Raw genomic sequence first — 18,964 nt, 5'->3', positions numbered from 1 at the left:
GAAGGAGACTCGAGGAGGGAAGGAGACTGGAGGAGGGAGACTCGAGGAGGGAGGGAGACTCGAGGAGGGAAGGAGACTGGAGGAGGGAGACTCGAGGAGGGAGGGAGACTCGAGGAGGGAGGGAGACTCGAGGAGGGAGGGAGACTGGAGGAGGGAGACTCGAGGAGGGAAGGAGACTCGAGGAGGGAGGGAGACTCGAGGAGGGAAGGAGACTCGAGGAGGGAAGGAGACTCGAGGAGGGAAGGAGACAAGGAGGGAGGGAGACTGGAGGAGGGAAGGAGACTCGAGGAGGGAGTCTCGAGGAGGGAGAGACAAGGAGGGAGGGAGACTCGAGGAGGGAGAGACACAGAGGGAGGTACAGACACGGAGGGAGGGACACTCGAGGAGGGAGAGACGAGGGAGGGAGACTCGAGGAGGGAGAGACACGGAGGGAGGGAGAGACACGGAGGGAGACTCGAGGAGGGAGGGAGACTCGACAAGGGAAAGGCAGACATGGAGGGCAGGGGAGAGCGTCAAGGAGGGAGACTCAGAGAGAGAGAGAGAGACATACAGATATAGTCCAGGAGAGCGAGGCAGAGACATAGTCAAGGAGAGAGAGACAGGGAGGGAGGGAGGGAGGGAGGGAGGGAGGGAATGAAATGTTGCCCTCTGAAGCCTCTTTGGTGAACAGCAGCAGACTGGTGACCTCTGACCTTAGTTTTCTTGCCCAGGAGGTTATAGAAAGCTTGACCCACTTTGAGACGCTGCATTAGTTCATATTTAATCTCCAGAACTGCACTGGCGATAATTTAGAGGCTTGAACTCAATACTACAGTATTTTACTTTAAATTATTAATCATCACATATACACTGAGGGCTGCTTTAATTATTGCCACGTATTTACAGTTTGAACTTTAAATAATGAATGCTACGAGTTTAATAACCTAATGCAAGAAGTATTTCACCATTATTCTGTTTTTGCATTATAAGATCGGAGTAATTTTAATTGAATAAAAACACCAAATGACCAAAGAGAACCTTTACAAAGATGATTATTAGCATGTCAAGGAATTGTTGCATTTATCTCTTCATTCCAAAATAATCAAGACACGGTTTCCGGTTATTCTGCACTGAATCATTCAAATTGAGCTCTTGGTTTATAATGTTCTGTATCTTGTCTTATTCTTTATGAGCACATGGTTTACTTACCTTGCAGTTGCTACATACTTGTGTAAGTTCTATCAAATACATAATATCTATATGCAGTGAGGAGAGACTTTCCTTTAGGCACCAGGTGGAAATAAGGAGGCGGCGCTTGTGAACATAATTTATTAGAAAACAACGTGTGCTCGACTCTCAGCAGTGACGAAGCGGCTCAGAGCCGCTCAGCCGGGACGCCGGAGACGTGGGACCGGAGGACGGCTCCTCGTGTGGACAGCAACGAAGATGAGACACAGTGGACCCTCAAATCCAACTGACTTCCCTCAAGTAAAGTGAAGCTGGACTAAAGAGGCACTGAAATCCACACACACACACAGATAAATAAAGAACGTGTGCTGACTGAGAAAGGCTGCAGCAGCGGTGCAACACAAGGCAAAGTGGTGCTTTGCTGGGGGGGTTTGGGGGGTCGGGGGGACACAGTCTGCCTTCACACTGTCCAGCATCCAGTGGCCGGAGGTGCTTCATCGTGAAAGTTGTGTGCTTATTGGCTGTCGGGTTCCTGGGTCTGACTTGCCATGTTTGTTTAGTTCTACGTGGAGCATCTGTAGGTCACATGACGTGTCTCCGGCGTCATGCGGAGGGGGAGGGGGTGTCCGGGTCCGGCTCGTAGTGGTAGGTGGCCTGAGTGTAGCCGCCGCCGCCGCCCTGCCGCTGGTTGCCGTGGGGCAGACCGGGGGGAGGAGCCTCCTGGGCCTGCTGGTTCGGACCCTCGCGGCCTAGCGGTGCTTGGGGGCCAGCGATGTTCTCCGGGCCCGGTCCGAGCGCCTGCTGGTGGGCGTCGTTGACGGCGTCCAGCTCCTCCCCCTGCGGCCCCGGGGGCTGCATGACCACCAGCTGGACCTGGGGCATGTCTGCGGCGGGCGCGATCAGGTTGCTGCTGGACTTGGACTTGACGCACTGGAAGTCCACGTGGCGGCTCTTCCCTTCCTCCTTCTCCCAGGACATGCGGATGAAGGGACGCTGGACGTAGTTGTAGATGACCTCGGGGCGCCCTCCGGGACGCCGCTTCACCTTCTCTTTGTAGGTGGGGTAGCCTGCAGGGACCAAGGTTATTAGCGTTAACGAAAACGAGGCGGGATTTTTTTTTTCGTTAACTAAAATAAAAATAAAAACTTTATAAAAAAACGATAACTAACTGAAACGGTATTGTGTCTTTACGAAACTAAAATAAAATAGAATTATAGAGAAAATGTCTTTGGCGGCCCACCGAAACCTTTAATCACAACTCTGATCAAAACATGATTAAATGACCTTAAGAATTTAACCAAAATCAAATATCCGCGGGCAAAAGTCCGTCTCCGCGAGGTATTTGCTCGCTTGCGAAACGTGAACTTCGTTGCTCGAAGGAGTTTTCTACGCGCTCGCTGTTGTTCTTTCTGACAGTGAGGGGGAGACGGTGCGTTCAAGGTCCGATCGATGCCGTGAGGTGCGTCCGCCCCCCCTCGCCATCCACGCCTTAAATCTTCGGCTGCTTTTAGAATAACTTATTTTCCCCCGTTAAGATGGTTCAGCTACTGTAGAGAAAAGGGCGCCGTCAATTAACCAATAGATCCATATATATAAGGCGTTCCGGATTATAAGGCACTGTCGTTTGAAGTTAAAGCCTTTTAAATGCGCCTTGGAGTGTGGAAAATGCGGTATATTTACTTTAATACCACAAGAGGGCGCCGCGTTTGTTGAACAACGACAGGCGGACGAGAGCCTTATTGTTTTATTAATCTGTCCGTTTAAATTGTTTGTGCTTCATCAACGAATGTTTCATATAACTAATCTGCTGCATCATAAATATTTTTATATTAATTTCAAACTTTTAAAAATTGAAAATTAAAAAACTTTATTTATTTATTGTAAATGACCACACTTTGGGAATCGCTGCTCTAGAGTTTTTATTGGGTTTTAGATTTTTTTCAGATTGAGCTCTCTGAGACTCCCAAGCAATGTCCTGTGTGGCTCATTAATGGGTTTAGTACATGCTGTTCACGTGTGTCTTTAGTCTATTGCATCTTGTGTAGACTGTTTACATATTTGTACCCATATCTACATTTTATGTTCTGTTGTTGATATTGTTGTGTTCAGTGGAATTTTTCTGGTTAATGACACAAACACACGCTGACTGACATATATTCCATAGTTGTCTTTTGGGGATGGCTGTTCATCTGTCCTAAATACATTTTTTAAATGGAGTTTTTATTACTTATTATAGCTTGTATCTACAATTCATTTTGAGCATTTTGTTTTGCAAGCAAAAAATGAAGCTTCCCTGACTCCCCCCCCCCCGGTCTGTTACATTCTGCGGTAAAGACTAAAACTAATACTGAAACTAATAAAAACTAAACTAAAACTAGCAAACCCGCTTTAAAAACTAATTAAAACTAAACTGAAATTGAAAACAAAAAGTCAAAACAAAATAAAAACAAAAACTAGTGAAAAATTCAAAACTATAATAATAACCTTGGCAGGGACCAGCTGGGGCAGCGCGCTCATCTGGAGCCACATGTGAAGGTTAGCGTAGCGATGGTACGGTAAGCGCTAATGGCCTCGTGGTTTAACACTCGCTAATGTGCAGGTGTCCAGGGACCGACCGGTAAAAGATGCGGCACAGACCCAGCTGTAAAACAGCGGCCTAGATTGATCAATAAGTTCTTAGCGCTTGGATGGCGCTAACACTTAAACACTTTGTGTTGGGGTCGCCGTGGAAACACTTGCGGGTTCTCCGGGTTCAGAACAGCTGCAGAGACGACTAGTGGCTCAATGGATGCTCAGACTATATATATCTCAGCAGCACACTTGCTGGAGGGACTGGGACAACTGGTGTGAGAGAACAGAACCAAACCATCACCTTCTATTCCCAGTCGGATCTTCTTCAGTCCTCGGTCCTTCAGAACGGACTTGGCCACGTCCCGGTTCTCGATGTACTTGAAGAAGCGGTACAGTTTGGTGCTGTAGATGACTGGAGGGGAACAGAGGAAATCAACTCATCAGTCCTCCATCATGGAGCCCCAATGAGTCCGCGTGCCCTCTGACCCCCCCCTCCCCCCAGTCTGTCAATATACAGTGTCCCGGGAAGACCCTGACCTGGGGTCAGTGACGCCAGCAGGCGGAGGGATGTCCCCGAAATCAAAACACCTTTAATGAACAGACGCTAACTTGACCTTTAAAGAAGTGGCACATAACGCAGCTGAAACTACTCTATTTATAAAGTTACTAACTCATTGGTACTTTGTAACCTTTACATATTGTTATGTGGGTAAAAACGTGTCAACTTATTCTCCCTCATCAGCGTCTATTCGATGGGCTTCAGGAAATGTGTCCAAGTCCTCAACAGAAAATGTTTGTTGGTTATTGTCTTGTTGTCCTCTGAACAACTACGCCTGTTTGTTCCATTTGTTACAGATCAGACCATCTTCTTTCTGATGACCTCGGTCCCTGATAAAGGTCACAGAGAGGATCGGCACTAAACTGAGGCTGATTAAACAACAATAACAATAAATATGTTGACTTGCCCAGATGTTCACCTGGGGAATCTACCGCATTCACAACTCATCCGCTCCTAAACTCTCTGATATTCCAGAGCTTTGACACAGTGGCAGCAGTAACAGAAAGGGGAGGTGCTTAAATGGGCTATGGGGACTTACTCTGCGAGTACTCCTCTCCCATCTGGGGCGGGTACTCCTCGTCCCAGTCCACCACGTCGTCGTCGGTCAGCACCACCACGTGACACTCCCTCTCGCCGCTCTGAGCGCTGGCCACCATCAGCGGCAGCACCATCTCCTCCAGGTAACACTCAAACTGATGGCGGGCGCCGTCGTTGGACAGCTCGTGCATCAGGGCGCCTGAGGAGGGACCGCGGGGACACCGGTGAGGACAGGACATGGGACACACACACACACGCGCACAGCCAAGTGCGGCTTTAACTGGAAGGACAGTGTACAGAAGTGGGCCGAGGGCCGGGCCTGGTGGAACACCCATGATCTTTAGAACTGCTTATACACAGTATGATTATACATATTTGTCGATACGATGAAGCAATACGAAGAAAAACAGGTTTATGTAAGGCCTTAGTGTGGGTCTACCCAAGACTGAGCTTGATTTAAAATACAGTCCCCTGACAAAGCCCACCTTGTTGGTGGGAGGAGACCCGCTGGCCCCCGTTTGTTATGTGGCCAGCTGAATAACCAGCGTTACATCTCACGGCTAATCATGACCTACTTAGAGCCAAACACACACACACAGAGCAGCCTCCTCCCACACGCCAACAGAGAGATAGCACAAACACACAAGCCTTTCCATGGAATAGTAAGTCATCAAAGGTCCATCCGATATCATCATTGCATTGCTACTTACTTATGTTGCGTATTCCTAATGAAAACAACTAGCTGCGCTTCACACTCACTAAACTGGTGTCAACACAACCAGCCAATGCTTCAGCTCTACACGAGAACTTCAGAGAAGCTTAACAGCTAAACAATGTGTCCGTGCAGTGCCGTGTACTCACTGAGGTCTCTGCACTTGATGGTGCTGTAGTTGAAGGCGATACAGAGGTAGTCACATGCCTCCCTCAGCTCGGGAATGGAGACGCCGTCAGGGCAGCGGATTATCCCCGACTTGTAGTAATCCTGCCATTTTCAGCAGCGCACACACACACAGATGAATAAGCGAGTGGACCGGCGGGTGTTCACACAAACACACAGGCATGGGAAAAAAAACAAGACGCCATTATTGATGCTTCAGTCACACGGGTAGCAGAGAGAGAGGGAGGGAGGGAGGGAGAGGAAGAGGAAAGGGAGGGATGAGAGTGAGCTTTGATGAAAGCAACAACCAGCAACGTCACAGAGGAGAGAGAAGGACCGATAGAGGGCGGCTAAAGCTAACGACGTCACTTTCCCTCCATGCTCCTCTCTCCGTCCGGTCTCCATCAGCTGAGCCGCTCACAGCGGATGAAGGCTGCGTTAGAAACGAGGAGGAGGGACTGTGCACACAGAGCGCAACGCTCACTTCCTGTGCTCTACTTCTTTCCCCCTTACTCCTCTTTGTAATCCATTCTACAACCACTGCTACTGTCAATGCGATCCTGACGCATGTTAGGAGCAGCCCGTCTTTGGTGTCGTTCTATTGTTCTCCAATGAACAACTCGACATGCTGCTGCAACCTCCCCCCATCTGGCTGCTCTCAGTATTTGATGGATTGGTCCATCTCTGGGTCGTGACTACAAATACAATGTATGAGCTTAAAACCGCCTCCGCACTGTAACAATACTATATCTACTATCTTAATCAAGTGTTATGCTCATTAATAGGTACAACGTTTAGAGTGTTGACCTTGAATAAATCAGTTGGCAGCTGTGAAAGGTTCATCAGTAGCTGCCCTGAAGCTTTCAATCCTATCGCATTTCCATTTTTTTCGGAGCACTTTACAAACATGATGTGATTGAAAGCTCATGAACATGAAATGGACTTTGTGGTGGGAATATTTTCTGACTTAAAGGTCTTACGAACTCATAACTATGTAAAAAGATTATTGACAGGAATGTTTTGAGATGAATTCCTGAAGAGTAGGCTTTTGACTTATAATTACAGCTGATCCGGGTTTATAGTTAGGGGCTGGCTCAGGTATATATTTTGGGCTGGCTTAAGTGCATGGTTAGGGCTGGCTCAGGTTTATGTTATGGGCTGGCTCAAGTTTATAGTTAGGGCTGGCTCAAGTGCATGGTTAGGGCTGGCTCAGGTGTATAGTTGTCTCAGGTATATAGTTGTCTCAGGTGTATAGTTAGGGCTGGCTCAGGTGTATAGTATGGGCTGGCTCAAGTTTATATTATGGGCTGGCTCAGGTATATAGTTAGGGCTGGCTCAGGTGTATAGTCTGGGCTGGCTCAGGTATATAGTTAGGGCTGGCTTAAGTGCATGGTTAGGGCTGGCTCAGGTTTATGTTATGGGCTTGCTCAAGTTTATAGTTAGGGCTGGCTCAAGTGCATGGTTAGGGCTGGCTCAGGTGTATAGTTGGCTCAGGTGTATAGTTGGCTCAGGTGTATAGTATGGGCTGGCTCAAGTTTATATTATGGGCTGGCTCAGGTATATAGTTAGGGCTGGCTCAGGTATATAGTTAGGGCTGGCTCAGGTGTATAGTATGGGCTGGCTCAAGTTTATATTATGGGCTGGCTCAGGTATATAGTTAGGGCTGGCTTAAGTGCATGGTTAGGGCTGGCTCAGCTGTTTAGTTGTCTCAGGTGTATAGTTAGGGCTGGCTCAGGTGTATAGTATGGGCTGGCTCAAGTTTATATTATGGGCTGGTTCAGGTATATAGTTAGGGCTGGCTTAAGTGCATGGTTAGGGCTGGCTCAGCTGTATAGTTGTCTCAGGTGTATAGTTAGGGCTGGCTCAGGTGTATAGTATGGGCTGGCTCAAGTTTATAGTAAAGGTCTGTGTGTGATCCTCTCCAACACATTTGTTAGCTTGGCAGCTGCTAACTCAGCAGTTTTTACATGCGTCTAAACAACAGTGTCATCTGCACAGGTTTGCAATTCTACATCATGACAATGTTCAGGGAGATCATTGGTATGTAAACTAAACAAGAAGGGATCTAACACTGACTCTTGTGAAACACCCGTGTACCATTTCCTGTTTTTGGACAGTACATCACAACATTTTAACAAAATGATTGATGAGGACTGTATCGAAGGTTTTAGTGAAATCTAAAAATACAGCACAAACTACTTCTCCTTTGTCAAGCCTTGATTTAATTTGCTCCATTAAGTTAGTAGTTTTGGTGCAATGATTTGTTCTAAAGCCAAACTGCATACGACCCGAAAGTGCTGGGGTTAAGAAATGTCAGTTGTTTAATGAGGACTCTGCTTTGAAGCCAGTACTGTCTGAGATTGCAGTCTCCAGATGTCTGGAGACTGCTGCTTCAGTCTGTCAGAAAAATGAAATTTAGCTTGGTAACCGCTGGCATCAGTGTCTGAATGGGTGGAAATGTGGGAATAATAATAATGCTTATTTCATAAATGCAAGTTTATTTACCATACAAGTCAGAGTGAAAGATGAGAAAACCTGCCGGACAGTAATTGTGTCCATGTCCGTGGTTGGTGCAAAGCTTTATCAACGCGTAAGAGACACATTGGAGAAGGTATTTAAGCGTCTATTCTTTATACTGCTTCATCACGGTGTAGTGCGTTAATATAGCACATTAGCATCTAACACAGAGCAACTAGTGTTGCTGTGGGTTAACATTAACAATGTTAGCCACTTCAAAGCAAAAACATAGTCAACGTGGGAAGTAATGGAGCTCTGGGGGTAGAAACGTCACAGAAAGGCTATAAAAGCAGCAGGACACGCTAGTGGAAGAACAGCTGCCGTTAAATGAGACTATCGCGCACTGCTGGTAGAGTACACCTCAATAAGCATTAGCTGATCACGTGTGCACAATCGCAGCATCTTGATTCATTTGTACTGAATGTTCAAAATATGTATATTTCCATCACCGTGTGCCAATCACCAGCAGTTATGCATTCATTCAACTGACCAAAGAGAGTCAATGACGTAATGCCACAGAACTTTCTGAATAGACTCATTATGAAATGAGCATATGCTGACAGTCTAAAGTAGAAATTGGGAAACAGAGGAAGAAGATAATTTGATAATTAAAGATCTAGGAATGATTCTGCTGAGCGTTACTTTAACTGCGTAGTCCAGGGTGGACATGCACATACATTATTTACCTCCCCTCACATCGCTCCATCCGTTCTTAGAATAAAAAGCGCTTTTATGTTCTTTCTATATACATGGTCTAAAAGTGACTTTTTTTCTTTATACTGTGAGAAATATACATAAAGAAAAAAACCTGTTTTTTTAAATGATTAAAATAAATTACTAAATACATTAAATAAATTAAAATAATTAAAAGGGAATTTAATCATTTATGATCCATGACTAACGATCTGTAACGGGGTAAAAACACCACAACAATAGTCTGTGACATAAAACATTTGTACCACTAATAATTTTACATTAATAAAATGACCCCGCTGAACTGCATGCTGGGTACAGCTCGCCTGCTATCACAACAAGAAGAAACTATGTTGCTACATAAAAACACGCTTAAAGAGGACGGGAGGAACACAAGAGACCACAGACGAGAGAGGAGCCGTGTCTGTTTGGAGGGTTTTTGGTTTTGAAAATTCCGATGTAAGTTAGATCAAAAAAAAAAAAAGGACACACCAGCAGCCACAACAGCCACCGCGGCAACAAGGTGGCTCGCCGGGCCAGTTGCGATGCGCGTTGGCGAGAGGGCGGTGAACCGCTGTCAGGTGGCCGCCGGGTGTGTTTGTTGTCAATGAGTTTAATCGGGAAAAACAAATACCGCGAAACAAATGAACGTCTCAAGAGGACTTTGATCCCCCCCGGGAACAAGGCAGAGGAAAGGTGAAAGAATGGGGAGGAAGTGAAGAGAAAACACGTAGCTGCTCTGAGCTCTGACCTCTGACCCCACAGGGGAAGAAGCAGACTCACCAGAATGGCTCTGAAGACGGTGGAGCTGATGCCATCGGCCACCTCAAACTCCCCTTTCTCATTGGGCCGTGTGAAGTTGGTGTCCCGCCCAGAACCAAACATCCTGAAACAGCAAACGGGTGTTTAGATAGATAGAGATAGATGGATACTTTATTGATCCCTCAAGAGGGAAATTTTGGTATCACAGCAGCATGTACAGGGAAGAAAATAGAATAAAAAGATACACATTATATACAATATAATAAGAGAAATATTAAATTAAATTAAATAAACGGGTAAAAGGGGAGATTCTACCTGCTGCTGCTGCTTGTTTTATGGTCTCCACAGATTCAAAGCACGTTACAGAAATTGAGGACATTTGAATAGTACTTTCAATAGTTTAAACACATGATCACAATCAATCAATGGCTCTTATCCTGACCGAATAACCTCAACTGCTTTGCTTGTTTAGTCAGTTGATTTTGAAAATGAATAGAACTTCTCAGAATCTTTCTATGCTGATTGTTACGTACACATTTGCATGAATACTAGATACAATAATATGTGCTTCTTTATAGCTTAGTCATGAGGGAATTGGCATAAATACAGTGTGATCGGCCAGGCAAAGCTTCACCGGGAAGGCTGCTCTTCCTCCTCACAGCAATGCAGCTTATCCAATGAACGCATTACCTGCCCAGCATGGTGTTAGGTTGAGCTGTGAAGATGGCGGGGTCCACCACGAATCGTGTGTTATCCACGATGAGCGTGACTCTTTCGCCGAGCCGCAGGCCGCTGCGGTGCCCCTCTTTGCTGCAGAGGTCATACACGTAGACCATGTCGCACGGACCGGGCGCCGCTGGCTGTGAGAGGCGTTCCGCTGCGGGAGGAACCAGGGGCCACGGAAGGTGGCCCCCGATAAGAGGCCCGCTAAGGTGAGAATAGGGAACGGAAACCCTGGGAGGGCGGGGACTGGAGGACCTGGAGGAGGAGCCTCCGTCGCCGCGTTCGCGGTCTGTGGGAAAGAAGTGGACACAGTGAGACACACACACACAGTGGGGCTGTGTCACTTGGACAACAACTATGTCTTCTCGATGTCCTGCTCACCGTGCTGCTGCGTGGGGGAGGTGACATTCCTGATGCACGGCGTCAGCTGGCTCTCTCCTCTCTCGTGGGAGGAGTCACGGGAGCGGTCACTGGAACGCCGCTGCTGGTCCCGGTAATGTTCCGCTGCTCCTCTCTCTCTGGCCCCGCCGGCGGCACCGCCACCGGCCCCGTACACACTCATGGTGCCGGCCTGCTGCCGGTCCAGTACTGGCAAACCCCACTGCTGCTCACTGGTGGAGAGATGAAGTCTGAGTTATGAACATGAACAGCTTGGGGAGATGAAGCTTCTTGCTGAGCGCTGTGGCAGATACTTGGTTGGAATCCTCCACAGCAAAGGGCTTGAAGTTCTTAAAGGACATGAGGGAGGGACACCCGAGGATCATCATTGTTTGAGGGCTCTGTGGTCACAGCACACGACTTGAAAACTGGAATATACCAAGTAATATTTGCAAAATAAGATCCATCCACACAGAAAGGTCAATTGGCGGAGTCGAACCCAGGACCTTCTTGCTGTGAGGCGACAGTGCTAACCACCACGCCACCGTGTCACCCGCAAAATAAGATATCTGCACAAAATATATGCTTTTCCTGCACGTCCTCTCCGCATGCCTGCATGTCTCGGCTAGCCCAACGCTGCGCTCTCGCCAGGGCCCGTCTTGTGACACGACGTTTTAACAACAGAAACATAACAATGGCGAGCACGAGCAGTATTCCTCCAAGAAGAACCATTACGAAGTCGGCACATTCTCTGCTCAAAGAGCCGTTTGAGAGAAGAACTTTGGTGGAGAAACTAGAGGTAAAACAGCTGGACCCAGATCAGCCTGACCTTACAATCACACCACGTAGCGGCGTAAAAGGGAAGCTGCTATAGAGATGCTACAAGGGGATGTTTAGCTAGCTGGATGCAGTCATGCTAACGCGTTGTTTAGCTTCCTGATACATATACATATATGCTGATACTGGATATACTGGACGCTGGACTTCCTAACCAACAGACCCCAATCTGTCGAGGTGTTTTAGAGAACCACACCTCCCTAACGCTCATCCTCAACACCGGCGTCCCACAAGGCTGCGTGCTGGGCCCTCTTCTCTACTCCCTCTTCACCTACGACTTCAGACCTGTACATAGTTCCAACAACATTGTCAAGTTTGCAGACGACACAACGGTGATCGGCCTCATCAGCAACAACGATGAGTCGGCCTACAGGAACGAGGTCCAGCACTTGGCTGTGTGGTGTTCGCCAACAACAACCTGGCACTGAAGACCAAGGAGATCATTGTGGACTTCAGGAAAACCAACACGCACACACCCCCATATCTGCATCAACGGGACGGAGGTGGAGCGTATTGCTAGTTCCAGGGTGTCCACGTCTCCGAGGACCTCTCTTGGACCCTCAACACCTCAACCCTGGTCAAGAAGGCTCAGCAGCGCCTCTTCTTCCTGAGGAGACTGAAGAAGGCTCATCTGTCCCCTGACATCCTGGTGAACTTCCACCGCCTCACCAACTGCATCACGGTGTGCCACGGCAGTCGGCTCTGTTGCGGACCGCAAATCTCTCCGGAGTGTGAAAAATGCCCGGCGCATCACTGCTTCCTCCCTCCCCACCGCCGAGACGGTCCAGCACAGAAGATGTCTGCGGAGGGCGCGCAGCATCGTGAAGGACGACTCTCCCCATGGCCATGGACAGTTTGCCCCGCCTCCCCTCTGGGAGGCGCTACAGGGCCCTCCGCTGCCGGACCAACAGCGCCTTCCCTGATATGGTATTTATATCATATACGGAATATTGATTGGACACATACACACCTTTTTTGCATTGACTCACACTGGGATGTTTGGTGAAACTGACTGGCGTGCCCTACAAAAGAAAGAATTCTACCAGCCGCCACTGGTTAACAGCTACGGGGAACAGGGAGGAGAATATAAATTCCGAACTGCCATAAAAGTTTGATAGGATCACAACTTCAAGTCCAAGGATGACACTGCTAATCGTACTGAAGCCGAAGCATGACTCATGGTTCCAGGTGACAGAGAGAGAGAGAGACAGTAGATCCTCTCTGGGCCCTCACACTCATTCATTATTGTCATCATACAATAAAAGGACTCGGCGATGAAAGTACACACTCACACAGAGTTGTGCAGAAATGGCTCAGGGCTGAAGGTTTGCTCTCAGAGTGCAGAGCCTGTGAAAAGTGTGCAGTCCAGTGCTGCAGTGCCACACAAATGTGAAGCCATGTGAAACTAAGTTGAGTATAAAAAAACACTCACTTAAACCCAGAGAGGTCCTCAGCAGTTTACCGTCTTCTAAACTCACAGCAGGTGATGCTTCCTGGAGGGGTTCATGCAATCTACGCAAGAAGCCCCGCCACCTCACAGAGCACTTAAACATGTATCTTGTGCACAGGACCAATGTACCCTCAGGAGTCGGGGATCACCGGAGAACCGGTCAAGAGGTGATGGGAATTGTTTGACATCTTGTCCCTGTATGCAAACCGCCTAGTGAAGAGGCCGGTTCTGAGAGCCGCCCGGCCGGGTACTGGGTATTTTTCAAACTACTCCCCAGGGTTTGGGGCGTAATTGACTGATAGGAGACAACCTTTCCGAATTCGGTCCATTATTGAGGGAACACTACAGCTGCTTCAAGGCCATGAGGCTCAGCCGAGTGGTGATGCGGGTCTGGGACCACAGAAGAGTGTCCCAGTGGACCTTGGACAGTCACCAAGAGAGCGGATCAAGCAGAAGATATTAGAGGATTTATGCATCTGTGGAGGTCCTTTCCATAATGTTGACAGACACTTTTAATAACAATCTGAAAACGAGTCCTTTTAGTGGCTGTAATATCACATTAACAGGAACAATTCTTCTAAATCTGTTTCCATCGGCACAACGACATGGAAATACTCAAATTAAACTACTGATAATTTCAGAAACCAAGAGCCAGCTATTTATTGTGTATAATATATCAGCGTCGCAGCACAGCAGCAGACAGGCAATGTCCTTGAAGACAAGGGTCATCATATCCGCTGAAAAACCTCCACTGATGGGTTTGAAAGAGGCAGAGACCAGCGAGCGATCTTACCACGGGGGATACATTTAACTCAAGGCACCATTGACACAAGTAACCTGTTCTGAGAGCAGAGTGATTGTAATCCGCATGTATTAATCACCGGGGCCTCACCAGAGATCGGAATGGGATCTGAACGGCTGGCAGAAATGTCAAAAGCCAGAAGCCAAACGGGCAGGCGGCCAGTGGGCCGGGAACAAAGGACCCTCACTCCCCTCTCATCTTTCACATGGCAATGCAACTTTACAGCAGACAACATCTCACAAAGCCAGCGAGAACAAGAGGTGGGACATTTTAAACGGGTTCCCTGCCCCCCCCCCCCCACGACCATATCACCATTTCCATTTTTTGTGCTGAGGGTCAATGGCCCTTGGTGCTTCAGGTGTGAAATTAAGACAACGGACACTTAAAACGCAACAAATGAGGTAAAAACGCGAGGCCTCCTGGCAGGCTATTAAAAGCATGAAGGGAGGGGCCCAGGGGGTTAGGGTCCCATCTATTATTTAGGAGCCTCTGACACCAACACACAGGCGGGCAAGGGCAAAGAGGCTGCTCTTTGCTGCAGTCTGGGTGGAAACCCGGTGCAATGATGCATAATATTGGATATCCATGGTTATCAATGGTAACAAAAAGGCCGAAGATTATCATTTCTTTGTTTACATCATGAGGAATATTGAGGGGGGGGGGGGGGGGGGGGGTCGCCTTCACTGCCGTTCCGTTATATATCATCAAATCACTATTAAGCCAAATTCCCCAGCGAGTCCACAGTCGGACGAGTTCGGCCGGCGGGTTTCTTTCTGGGTCACTACAACAGCAATCGGTGAATCACGGTGACGGAGCCGAAAGCCGGCGGTTAACCTACCGGTCGGCGTCGGAGGGCCAAGTGGAGACAAAGCAGCAGGGGATGAGCTGCGGGATGACCGCGGCGCAGAAGCCCTGCGAGCCTCCCGGCAAAGCGTCAGCATCCTCGCTCATCACTTTGCAACTTCCGCGGCATCGTTCCGCGAACGCAAACCGGGATTCGGACTCTGCTGCTGCTGCTGCTGCTGCTCGAAACCCTGCAGGCGCGCCTCGGGGGGGAAAAGCGGCAAAACGAGTGGGAAAAGGCGGCCGGAGAGTCGCTCGGAGTCACCGGGGGGACGTTGAAGCGGCGCGCGGCCGCGTGCTCGGCTGGATCAGAGCGGTGGTGCCTTCGCGTGCCCTCCTGCAGGCTCGCACTTTTGAGTTCTCCCGTTTGCCGGCGATGCAATTCATTGACGTCGCTCGTTAATTACAACTACACGGATCCCACTTGCGTCCCCCACAGCGGGAGGAGGGAAAATAGACGAAACAAATGTTATAAAAAAAAAAATGTTAATGATGAAAATACTCCAATACTACTACATTACACCTCTGCAAGTTCGACACAGTGGAGAGGACATTTTAAATTTTTAAATAAAAAAATTATAGGTGCACTAAAGTCAGACCACTGATTTGACAAACCTTCCCCCAATGTTCTCTGATCTCATCAGCATTGCATGTACAACATCAGCATGCCATATAATTAGATAACTCTTTGGTGTTTGGTGCTGAGGCAACGTCCGCATCGCTCTCAGATGAGCAGGACACGGTCTGTGTCCACTTTGAGACCAGCCCGAGGAGGTACTAAAGGACCAGGACTGCGGTTCTCTAATAACATCCGCACAGATGTGAGCAGATGCTAATCCACGCAGGGCATCTAAACCTGATGACATCACAGGCCGCTCTCTGGAGGTGCGTGTGCAGATGGACTGGCGGTTATATGTTCATAAAAAATGTATGTCTGCTCCAGTCTGTAGTGTCCACATGTGTAAAAAACGACCACCGTTGTTCCCGCTCCCCCATAAGTCCTAAGCCATCTGCCTCAATGTCTACTGGCCAGATCCACTATTAGTCAACATCTTCCTCCCCTCCTTTCTCACTGGACCCACATCAATTCACTTACCGGTCACTTGATCATTGAGCATTCAATGTCGATTGCAACTCTAAAGTAAGTCATTACGCTCAGAGAGCTGGGACGAAACAACGCCTTCCCCGAGTGGATCCTGAGCTTCCTCCGTGGACTGACTGCAGTGAGACAACCTCCAGAGGGGGAGGCTAGAGCCTGAAGCTCTCTCTGCTGGAGAGAGTCAGCAGCTTCAGGTCAGGCGCGACCCGGCTTGAACTCCCCCCACCACCACCATCATCATCATCATCATCATCATCATCATCAGGGCACAAATAGAACAGCAGTCGGAAGGCTCAACGGTTACTTCTACGGCACCGTCGCCCTCAGCAGTGCAACAAGAAGGCCGACGGGATACAGCAGCGCCAAGGCTCAGGTACAAACATCACCCACGGGCCAGAACGCTTCACTCCACGTGACCCCTTTGACCTTTTCCCGCTGCCTTTATTTACTTAAACTATCCGCTTTACACCCGCTCAGATGTGCGTGCGTGTATGTGTGTGTATTGCAACATGTATTACACCTCAGTCGTTTTCTACACGCCTGTTTACATATAGTTCATTCATGTAATAATAACCGTACAGCTGTCTACAACAAACATATCCGTCTCAGTCTCAGGTTATTATTTTTTACGGGCATGATTTCCTTATATAACGTTGACTATTGAATTCGAATGGTTGGAGAATGCCGAATATTTAGAATCCCCCCAAATAACTTCTACTCTGCAAGGTCGCAAAGAGTCCCAGAGAACATCACCAGATAAAACCACCTTCTGCATTATTTGCTCTGGTCTCCATCAGAAAGCACAAGCAGATAGAGCCATGCTTTCATTTGAGGGTGACAGCAGAGATCCAGATGATGGATTAAGCGTCGGGACATCTGTCTCTATCCGTCTCTGCTTAACAGCATTCACGGCGTTTTCTGCGGCGCCCTGTAGCGTGAACGCGCAGACGTTGAAAGACGCCTCGTGCGTTCTGCCCGGTGGGACGTTAGCTTGAGCTCGAAGCCCGGTGGGACGTTAGCTTTGAGCTCGAGCCCGGTGGGACGTTAGCTTGAGCTCGGAGCCCGGGGGGACGTTAGCTTTGAGCTCGGAGCCCGGGGGGACGTTAGCTTTGAGCTCGGAGCCCGGTGGGACGTTAGCTTTGAGCTCGAAGCCCGGTGGGACGTTAGCTTTGAGCTCGAGCCCGGAGGGACGTTAGCTTTGAGCTCGAAGCCCGGTGGGACGTTAGCTTTGAGCTCGAGCCCGGTGGGACGTTAGCTTTGAGCTCGAAGCCCGGTGGGACGTTAGCTTTGAGCTCGAAGCCCGGTGGGACGTTAGCTTTGAGCTCGAGCCTGGTGGGACGTTAGCTTTGAGCTCGAAGCCCGGTGGGACGTTAGCTTTGAGCTCGAAGCCCGGTGGGACGTTAGCTTTGAGCTCGAGCCCGGTGGGACGTTAGCTTTGAGCTCGAAGCCCGGTGGGACGTTAGCTTTGAGCTCGAAGCCCGGTGGGACGTTAGCTTTGAGCTCGAAGCCCGGTGGGACGTTAGCTTTGAGCTTGAAGCCCGGTGGGACGTTAGCTTTGAGCTCGAGCCCGGTGGGACGTTAGCTTTGAGCTCGAAGCCCGGTGGGACGTTAGCTTTGAGCTCGAAGCCCGGTGGGACGTTAGCTTTGAGCTCGAGCCCGGTGGGACGTTAGCTTTGAGCTCGAAGCCCGGTGGGACGTTAGCTTTGAGCTCGAAGCCCGGTGGGACGTTAGCTTTGAGCTCGAGCCCGGTGGGACGTTAGCTATGAGCTCGAAGCCCGGTGGGACGTTAGCTTTGAGCTCGAAGCCCGGTGGGACGTTAGCTTTGAGCTCGAAGCCCGGTGGGACGTTAGCTTTGAGCTCGAAGCCCGGTGGGACGTTAGCTTTGAGCTCGAGCCCGGTGGGACGTTAGCTTTGAGCTCGAGCCCGGCTCGAGCCCGGTGGGACGTTAGCTTTGAGCTCGAGCCCGGTGGGACGTTAGCTTTGAGCTCGAAGCCCGGTGGGACGTTAGCTTTGAGCTCGAAGCCCGGTGGGACGTTAGCTTTGAGCTCGAAGCCCGGTGGGACGTTAGCTTTGAGCTCGAAGCCCGGTGGGACGTTAGCTTTGAGCTCGAAGCCCGGTGGGACGTTAGCTTTGAGCTCGAAGCCCGGTGGGACGTTAGCTTTGAGCTCGAAGCCCGGTGGGACGTTAGCTTTGAGCTCGAAGCCCGGTGGGACGTTAGCTTTGAGCTCGAGCCCGGTGGGACGTTAGCTTTGAGCTCGAAGCCCGGTGGGACGTTAGCTTTGAGTTCGAAGCCCGGTGGGACGTTAGCTTTGAGCTCGAGCCCGGTGGGACGTTAGCTTTGAGCTCGAAGCCCGGTGGGACGTTAGCTTTGAGCTCGAGCCTGGTGGGACGTTAGCTTGGAGCTCGAAGCCCGGTGGGACGTTAGCTTGGAGCTCGAAGCCCGGTGGGACGTTAGCTTTGAGCTCGAAGCCCGGTGGGACGTTAGCTTTGAGCTCGAAGCCCGGTGGGACGTTAGCTTGGAGCTCGAAGCCCGGTGGGACGTTAGCTTTGAGCTCGAAGCCCGGTGGGACGTTAGCTTTGAGCTCGAAGCCCGGTGGGACGTTAGCTTTGAGCTCGAAGCCCGGTGGGACGTTAGCTTAAGCTCGAGCCCGGTGGGACGTTAGCTTTGAGCTCGAGCCCGGTGCTCGTTCGCGGTTGCTAAGCTACGCGAAGCGAAACCCCCAAAACTGACGCGTGACGTTAACGCCCCCGTTGGGAGGTCCCGCGCGCTCTACAAGCGCCGCGGCCATTGGCTGGAGATAGTTTACGGTAAATGCGCCTTTCGTAATGTAACCTGTTACCGTGCGCAACACATGCCGTTACCGTAAGTATTTATTAGTAGTCAACCGGAAACACACTTCTTCTAGCGCCTGCCAACAGGAGACTTTTGAAAGCACGTCCCTTTACCTCCTCGCGTTACATTCCGAGTGGATGTTCGGTTTCCGCTGTGCGACCCAGCTGACGTCTCGTGGGAAGAAGGACCCCGGGACCCCTCCCCTCCCGCTGGGATGAATGTCGGATAAGCGCCGTGAATAATATCGCGAGACTACCGCGTGAGTTCTCGGGGACCGCCCTCCCCGCGCGCGCCACGGCAGCCGACCCGACAGAAT

The 18,964-nt window shown here is 49.7% G+C and overlaps 1 protein-coding gene across 3 annotated transcripts; it reads right to left on the bottom strand.

Moving 5' to 3' along the window:
* Positions 1 to 1,294: 1,294 nt before the first annotated feature.
* Positions 1,295 to 18,857, bottom strand: LOC144382937 (BTB/POZ domain-containing protein 10-like). 3 transcript variants are annotated; one of them, XM_078082285.1, is made up of 8 exons: positions 18,762 to 18,857; positions 10,788 to 11,017; positions 10,374 to 10,695; positions 9,705 to 9,807; positions 5,696 to 5,816; positions 4,836 to 5,033; positions 4,040 to 4,150; positions 1,295 to 2,234 (listed from the first exon to the last, which is right to left on the bottom strand). In XM_078082285.1, exons 2-8 carry the CDS (start codon positions 10,966 to 10,968, stop codon positions 1,771 to 1,773), a joined length of 1,500 nt encoding a protein of 499 aa, XP_077938411.1. In that variant the 5' UTR covers positions 10,969 to 11,017; positions 18,762 to 18,857; the 3' UTR covers positions 1,295 to 1,770. The 3 variants fall into 3 exon arrangements, with proteins under 3 accessions (XP_077938411.1, XP_077938410.1, XP_077938409.1); XM_078082284.1 differs by having other exon boundaries at positions 18,713 to 18,800; XM_078082283.1 differs by lacking the exon at positions 18,762 to 18,857 and adding an exon at positions 14,712 to 15,321.
* Between the last annotated feature and the right edge of the window lie 107 nt (positions 18,858 to 18,964).

The sequence above is a fragment of the Gasterosteus aculeatus genome, chromosome X, assembly GCF_964276395.1.
Source record: "Gasterosteus aculeatus chromosome X, fGasAcu3.hap1.1, whole genome shotgun sequence".
NCBI classification, from domain to species: domain Eukaryota; kingdom Metazoa; phylum Chordata; class Actinopteri; order Perciformes; family Gasterosteidae; genus Gasterosteus; species Gasterosteus aculeatus.
Note: the sequence above shows the minus strand (reverse complement) of the source record. Positions and strands in the feature narration are given on the sequence as shown.